The sequence below is a fragment of the Rhagoletis zephyria genome, unplaced genomic scaffold, assembly GCF_001687245.7.
Source record: "Rhagoletis zephyria isolate East Lansing unplaced genomic scaffold, Rhagoletis_zephyria_1.1 Rzeph_scaffold_01452, whole genome shotgun sequence".
Classification (NCBI taxonomy): domain Eukaryota; kingdom Metazoa; phylum Arthropoda; class Insecta; order Diptera; family Tephritidae; genus Rhagoletis; species Rhagoletis zephyria.
Window position 1 is genome coordinate 96,325 of NW_016158536.1, and position 7,802 is coordinate 104,126.

General features: G+C 38.9%; 1 protein-coding gene across 2 annotated transcripts; it reads right to left on the bottom strand.

Annotated features, from left to right (window-relative positions):
• Window positions 1–1,422: 1,422 nt before the first annotated feature.
• On the bottom strand, window positions 1,423–6,252 carry LOC108364058 (cytochrome P450 4d2-like). Of its 2 annotated transcripts, none has more exons than XM_017617618.1 (5): window positions 5,522–6,252; window positions 2,934–3,320; window positions 2,604–2,673; window positions 1,977–2,536; window positions 1,423–1,923 (listed from the first exon to the last, which is right to left on the bottom strand). In XM_017617618.1, the coding sequence occupies exons 1-5, from the start codon at window positions 5,682–5,684 to the stop codon at window positions 1,562–1,564; spliced, it is 1,542 nt and encodes a 513-aa protein (XP_017473107.1). In that variant the 5' UTR covers window positions 5,685–6,252; the 3' UTR covers window positions 1,423–1,561. The 2 variants fall into 2 exon arrangements, with proteins under 2 accessions (XP_017473107.1, XP_017473108.1); XM_017617619.1 differs by lacking the exon at window positions 5,522–6,252 and adding an exon at window positions 4,831–4,846.
• Between the last annotated feature and the right edge of the window lie 1,550 nt (window positions 6,253–7,802).

The following is a 7,802-nucleotide window of genomic DNA, read 5'->3' on the forward strand; positions in this document are numbered from 1 at the left end:
ACTGTAGATGTAATGCATAAGTAGTCGGGGTTAAATTGTAGCTTTAAAAGTATTCGTTCCTTGCAGCGTTTTTCGCCCATCTGCATTCACTGAAATCATTTAGTAGTATCTTTAAGACAGGTGTTTTAAGCGCATCAACCGCTTCTTCTACCGTCGAGAATCGTTGAAGATGGAATTTATTTTTGGATATCGGGCACAAAAAAGAGGTTATTGGGTGCCAAATCAGGACTGTACGGTGGACGTACTAGTAATTCGATGTTTTCACCCCTCAAATAGGCAGTTGTTTGAGCCGAAGTGAAGTGAAGACCTCACATTTCCATAATGAAGAATAAGGGCCGGTTTCGTCGATGTTTTTGCAAAACCGCCCATCGCCCAATTGCAAAACCGCCTGTCGTACGGCACTCAAATTTTACAGGAGAGCGAAAAAACGGGTTGTTCTTTGAAGGTATTGCCTTGATAGCTATTATTTTCCAAATCTGTTGTTTTAATAACGATTTAACGATTTTTATGCATAAATCTCGAAGCCTGGAGTTCAGGATTACCAAATCTCATTTCTGCCACAACCGCGATTTAGGCGGTTTTGCCACTGGTCGTGGAGCAAAAAGAGATACATTTGGAAAGATTCGGCGTGTAGGCTACCTTGTGACGCGTGCGTTACTTTAAATCTCTACTCATCCAGAATCAACTCGAACATGCTTAGTGTATGCTTAAGATGTGAATACTACCCGCAAGATACTAACCAGCTTTTTACGTGCCTATCCAAACCATCTATTTTCCTTCTTTGGTCGAATCCTGTCTAAAGCAATAGTTTCCAGCGCCTACTGTTAGATGACTTTAATTCTCGCTCTAACGGAGAAATTGAAACATCATGGCGGGTTGATGCCTTTGTTGTTGTTGTTGTAACAGCATACAAATTCCCCAAAGAGATTTTGGGGAGTGTTTTGTGAATACAGTAACTAACTTCGCCATTCATGAATATTCTTAAGATGGTCTCATTGGAGATACTCCACTGACGTAAAATGGAACGTAAGGGATGAGACTTATACTAAATATTGTATTCTTCTATGTTCTGCTAGTGACTACTTCGGCAGAAAGGCAGCCGCTGCGGCTAAGTGGTTGCGTACTACCGCTCCAGAAGCCCTGGGCCTGATCCCTGCTCCGAACAACATCTAAAATTAGAGAAAGTTTTCTCTAACAGCGGTCGCCCCTGTATTTTCTCTTAAACTGGAAAATGTCTCGAAAACCCGCAAGTTTCACTAATCTTTCAAAATTTGCATGTAACATATTTTTGAGTTTAAAGTTCGGGTTTTCATTTTTTTTTTAATCCCAACAAGTATTTTGTTCTTTACTTCATTTTACAATTTTACAGTGTNTTTTTCATTTTTTTTTTGAATCCCAACAAGTATTTTGTTCTTTACTTCATTTTACAATTTTACAGTGTTTTAATATTGCGTCTATTTTAAATACTAATAAAATGCCTTTCGCAATACACATTTTATTTGTCCTTGATTACTACACTGGCATTGAAACTTTAAGTAATTTCCTGCCTGCTTTTCCGCTCCTATTCGCTAGCCTTTGCATAATTACGCGGCTTGAATCCCATTTCGCTACCATTCTGTGAACGCAGTACAATGCTCATTGAAGGTCTTACATTCTTACCAAGCGGCAAAAGTTCAAAGTGACGTAGAATTTTGCTTATTGCGCTCTTCATTTCGAGTATGGCAAATTTTTGACCAATGCAATTGCGTGGTCCTGCGCTGAAGGGTATATAACTGTACGGATTCATTTTCTCACCACCTTCAATAGATTCGTTGAGAAATCTTTCAGGGCGAAATTTGTCTGGTTCGGGAAAGTATTTCGGATCACGGAGCATAACAAAAATGCCGATAGTGTAATTTGTGCCAGCTGGTACAATTTTGCCATCTACGGAGCGAATAAATGAGAATTCGGATTAAAAGATCTGCTTTGATACTCACTCAAGTTAACATCCTCGTCGAAATTGCGTCCAATAAGCGGTACTGGTGGATACAGCCGCAATGACTCTTTGATTACACATTCCAAATACTTCAATTCGCCCAAATCGCGCAGCGTCACCGCTCGCTCCTCATCGTCACCCAGCACTTCGCGTATCTCCTCGAACAACTTCGCCTGTACCGCCGAATGTCGCGAGATCAAGTGGAGACAAAATGATAAGGCGCTGGTGGTGGTGTCGTGCCCTTCGAACATGAATGTATCCACCTCTTCGCGTATATCTTCATTGCTGAGGGGTTGACCGTCCATGGTGGACTGCAGCAGCACATCCAGCAAAGCCATGCGGCGTTTCATGCCAACTTCTGCATCAGTGGCTGGTATGGCGTCGCCGCCGAGTGATTGCTCAAGTGCAGCACGACGTTCCACAATGATGCGTTCGGTGAATTCGTGCATTAGCTCAATGCTAGAAAAGAATTTCTTAGCATCTTCGCGGGCGATCAGACGGAAAATCCAATCAATGCGCTGCCACACGTTGATGAAGCGGTTCGCAAGAATATTTGCAACGCTGTGTAAATAAGAAGAGTGAAGAATCGGTATGACTTAGAAGCGACAAAGAAACATGAGAAGCTTACGTGTTTACCGCCATGACATAAGGAAACTTTGGATTCATTTGCGCATTAACTTTGGTGCCCATAGCAGTTTCTGGTTAAAGAAGAGGAAGAGAAGTGAGTTCAGGTGTAAAGCTGCCTTTATATGAGGCGATTTTCCAGGCGATTCAACATTGTCTGGAAAAATCGCTCGTGTAAATGGTGATTCAAAAATCGCTTGCCTCAAAGTAGACAACAAGTCAACTTTTGCAGGCGATTATCACCTGTCAAAAAATCGCCTCATGTAAAGGCAGCTTAAGGAGTCGCAACAAAAGCACAATTTATAACTCAATAGGAAATATACATGCCACTCACCTGCAATCACATCCAACGCCATCAAGCATATTAATGGCACAATATTCACCACAGTTTTACCATCTGCCAATGCTTCTAACTTTTTCACGAGTACTGCACTTTGTTGGTCGAAAATTTCTACAAATTGTTCCAGTATTTTAAAATGAAATGTAGGCGTAATAATTTTGCGTCGTGAATGCCACTTGCGGCCGGTGCTCATGAGTAAGCCGGTACCAAGCCAAACTTGTAGTAGATCGTAGAGATTATTCTTCGTGATATAGTGTGGGCTGCTGAGTATAACTTCAACATCAGCGGGATCGCAAGAAAATACGCCCAATTGATTGAGCAGCCAGACACGATAAAGTGGGCCATATTTTTCGCGATTCGAAGCAATGAAACTCATTATATCTGCAATGTGTTGGAGAAAAGGAGAATGATGTGAAGGAGTGGTAGCTTATTTTATGAAATGTAACTATTGAAATTGATCCAAAGTGCTACTTAGTGGAAGAAAGTTAGTGGAGTGAAGAAGGAGTGATATAAAAAAGAAATGAAAAGAAAAAAATGCAAATTAACACCTAAAGAAGTTAAGTCTAAAATAAAAGCAAAAAGTGGTTCGCTCCTCATTGAAGACTGTGTACGCAGGGAAGTGACATATGAATGTTTAAATAAAATGCAGAAAAACAAATTTAATATGAAATGAAAACAACAACGGAAATCGGTGAAAAAATAGAGAGCTTGTTGCTTACTAACTATAAATTTATAAAGATCCTGAAGGCAGTTAAGGGAGCTTTGGTGGGACCCACCACGCAAAAACCAATTCCAGCGAAGAAGAACAATAAAGCCTTGGATGAGACCCCTTCTGGTGGCGACCACGGCAAACACCTGGAATGTCCAGACCCTTAATGGGGAAGGTGACACTGCCTGGCTGGTTGTTGTCCTCGTAAGGAATCTCGCTTGGAATAACCGTGATTGGCGAGTTGAATGCCAGGCTGGACAAGGAAGCGACCAACCAACGTCGGAAAATTCTGCTTCTACAACGAGACGTCCGACAACGGAGTGCGACTGATCGACTTCGTCGGGGCTCGAAACACGGTAGTAAGCAGTACCAGGTTCAAGCATAAAAAGATCCACCAAGCTACATGGCTGTATCCAGATCAAAAAACGGGAAACCAAATCGATCATGTTGTGATAGACGGAAGGCACGCTTCCAGTGTTTTGGATCCACCGTCAACGAACTGTCTAGCTTTAGACCTGAAAAATCCACCATAGACTAGGTATTCACGATGGAAAGACCAAGTGGAGAATGCAAAGTAAAGGCATTTCCGATTGGCTTCAGTTCGCTCAGAAGAAAAACGACTGGCGTGCTTTGTCGAACTCGGCCAAAATCGCTTAGGCGGTTGCAGCGCCAGATAACACGAAGAAGAAGGCAGTTAAGTATGGGTTAGTGATAATTTAAATTGCCGCGAGAACCATAAAGAAAAGTCATAAAATTAAGTATAACGGATCAAATAAAAATAAAAGGGAAACTGGTGAATAGGTTAGTAGAATAAAATCTCAGAGAATTGTTGATCAAAGGGAGTGGAAAATAAATGGTAAAATAAAATGTAAGATATAAAATAAAGAAGAGTAGTTGGTACGAAAGTGAACGACACAGAGCCGCTCGATTACACCTATAAAGTGCTAATATATAGAAGAGTATAAACTGAATAAAAAAGGATGTTTCTATGCAACTGAACGAAACAAAAATCTCAGAAATAAAAGGAAAAAATTGGCGCACGTCGATCACATTCATTAAGTAATATATAAATAAAATAAGCAAAAGTAAGATATGTACGCGAGTAATAATAGAAACTGGCAAGTCACTTTTAAGAAAAAAAAAAACAACCAACTTAAATGCTCGTAAAAAATTTAGGAGTACCGTTAGTTTCCTCATAATCCAATGATTGCGACTAATAAAAATAAGTGTCGGATCACCCTTGGCGTGTCGTTCCACCGAATTGATAACCTTCTCCTTTTTATATGAAGTCGGCTAAAAAATATTACAGCAAAATTAAGTTTTTATGCGGCGTTAGGATAGAATCAGAATCTTCCCCTCGAGCCCGCGCTTGAATCTGAACTTTTACTTTTACTTATGGCTAGCAGTGCGCGCTACCATTCAGCAGGGCCTGGGTTCAAGCCCAGTATACGACCAACATCAAAAAATAAAAAAAAAACAATCAATTTTTTTCTAATAGCGGTCGTGCCCGGCAGGCAATGGCAAACCTGCGAGTGTATTTAGTTATGAGAATCAGCTTTTCATAACAATACCATCGCCATTCGGAGATGACGTAAAACTGTAGGTCCAAATCGGAGGAGAACTTCGCCAACACTAACATATGTGTACGCGCCAATCTATTATTATTATTATTATTTTTATTATTAAAAAGGTTAAAAAATTTACTTTGCAGGTGATTCCTGAGTCATCCTGGACACGTCGCATTTTTGCATGATAAGTACACGTAGCCATAACTTGCATTGCTATTTTCTTTTATTGTTTAACTTTGAGCGATAAGGAATCAAAAGCAATTAGTAATACTGATCAATTAAAATCATACCTATTATTCACTTACCCTCTTGACTTTTGCCGCGATACATGAGTATATTACCAATCACCGGCAGTGCCCTAGGGCCTGGCATATAATGTAATATATCATTGCGACGCTTTTTGAAGAAATAATCCCAAATAAAGGCTAAGCCAATCAACAAAACCACCAACTCGATTAATATTGTCATGTTTTTAGAAAAGAGATAAGCTACATAAATAACAGTGCTATTATAAAAAGTTGCACGCTCACTCTAAATTAGTACTTTTTAAATATATTAATATTCAATTTTAATTGTTTATAATTGTGCATTTATTATTGTGTTCAAGCATATGTACATATGTATCCACTAAAATGATTAACGTTGTCCGTTACACAACCGACGCGCCTAACGTGTTTAGAACAACTGAATAAGCATTTTTCAGATTGTAACCATTTTTACAATAAACAAGTCAATTATATACGTATTTGTGTGCATAGCATCTCATCTAGTAGACAAGTTTGTTTAAAGCCGGTTCATTTGTGTTATAATAACGACACTAGTCTACAAAAAAACGTTATGCATATACTTATGTAGATACTTGGACTGGCCACGATTTCTTTTTTAATATTTAGAGAGTTCTTCAGAACTACCTAAAGCCCACTTACTCGCTTCTTTTTGGAGGTGTATGTGAAGACTTCAAAACTTATAGGCGGTTTCAGAAATTCCAATTGAGGCATCTACATATATGTATACCTCTAAGGGAACATCTTTTAATAATATTTTGTAAACCAGTGTTTAGAGTGCCAAACAAAAAAAAAACATAACTGCTTGTTTGTATCGAGTTAAGATCTCATTTTAAGAGNCGTATGTATACCTCTAAGGGAACATCTTTTAATAATATTTTGTAAACCAGTGTTTAGAGTGCCAAATACAAAACAAAAAAACATAACTGCTTGTTTGTATCGAGTTAAGATCTCATTTTAAGAGCTTGATTGGGTACATTCTTGCGCTTTTAATTTGCTTTCAGAGCATAGAGAAAATGTTGCATTACTTATGATAAGCGATGCTGCGTCGTTAGGAAATCAATATCACACCGAAGTCTGGCTCTTTACGCACAATTATGAGATGCAGGGCTAAGAGACCTTTTTACAGAAGAAAAGATAAGTACGACAGGTTGCCGCTCTAAAAATCAAATAATAATAATAATAACAGATTGGCGCTTACACATATCGTCGGTGATACTGCAAAACGTTCTTTGCCAGTTATTACCTCTGGTGCTTAATTGATCTATCCTACAGTTTTACGCCGACTCCGAACGGCGATTGTATTTTTATGAGAAGCTGTTTTTCATGGCAGAAATACACTCGGAATATGGCTGAATAATTCAACTGCACAGCTGTGGTAAAGAAGCAAATGAGCGGTTCACAAAAAATTGGGGGACACAGGAAAGCTCAATTGGATTTTAAAGAGACTCAACTAGAAACTAAGGCTTTCACGATAGGAAGGGCTTGCGCAGTACTCTAAATGCCTAAAAGAACTTTTATAAGAAACAGTGGTTATATGGAATAAAGTCACGACCAACACAAAGCCTGGAGGTGAAGCTTTTCAAAGCTTTCTATAGATTCAGGTGTAAATTTGCTGTGTTGCAATCTAGCATGCGTTTTGTTGTTGGAAAATCAACAAAACATGTGCGATACCCATATATGTACATCATAACTAGAACTTAGCATACCGTTCTCGTACAATAAAATTGCCTTGTATGTTGACAACAACGTTTCTTTGTCTTTGCCCCAGGTGCTGCCGGATGGCGACTTTAGGACCTTGGATCTGTACTCTATTGACAATTGCGGTTGTGTGCGGTGTGCGCCGGGAAAGAGAGCACAATGAAAATAAAATCTACGTAAATATAACGAAAACTTACGTACATTTTACATTGCGTGCGGTCGTGTGCGGTGTGCGCTGGGAAAGAGAGCACACTGAAAATAAAATCTGCGTAAATATAACGAAAACTTACGCACATTTTACGAAAGTTTTCGTCATTTTGAGCCACGAAAATTTTCGTTGATTGTACAAAACCGTTTTCGTACATACTACGAAAATATGAGACATCAGATCTTAGTACATTTGACGAACGTATTCGTACTATTTACGAACGAATTCCGTACTACTTACTAAAGATTTTCGTACTATTTCTTTATTTTTTACGAAAGTTTTGTAAAATGAACAAAAAAATTGGTCCTATATTTAACGAAATTATTTTCCTAAAAACTGCGATTGTTTCGTAGAACTTCCGATCGCTTTCATTCTCCACACTGTAAAAAACAT

What these genes read in the sequence shown, in the direction of transcription:
- LOC108364058 (XM_017617618.1), bottom strand. Translation starts at nt 5,684, where the DNA reads ATGACAATATTAATCGAGTTGGTGGTTTTGTTGATTGGCTTAGCCTTT. An exon ending in TCGCGGCAAAAGTCAAGAGG is followed by an intron (nt 3,321 to 5,521) that starts GTAAGTGAATAA and finishes AACACATTGCAG; the next exon opens with ATATAATGAGTTTCATTGCT. An exon ending in CGACGAGGATGTTAACTTGA is followed by an intron (nt 1,924 to 1,976) that starts GTGAGTATCAAA and finishes TTCGCTCCGTAG; the next exon opens with ATGGCAAAATTGTACCAGCT.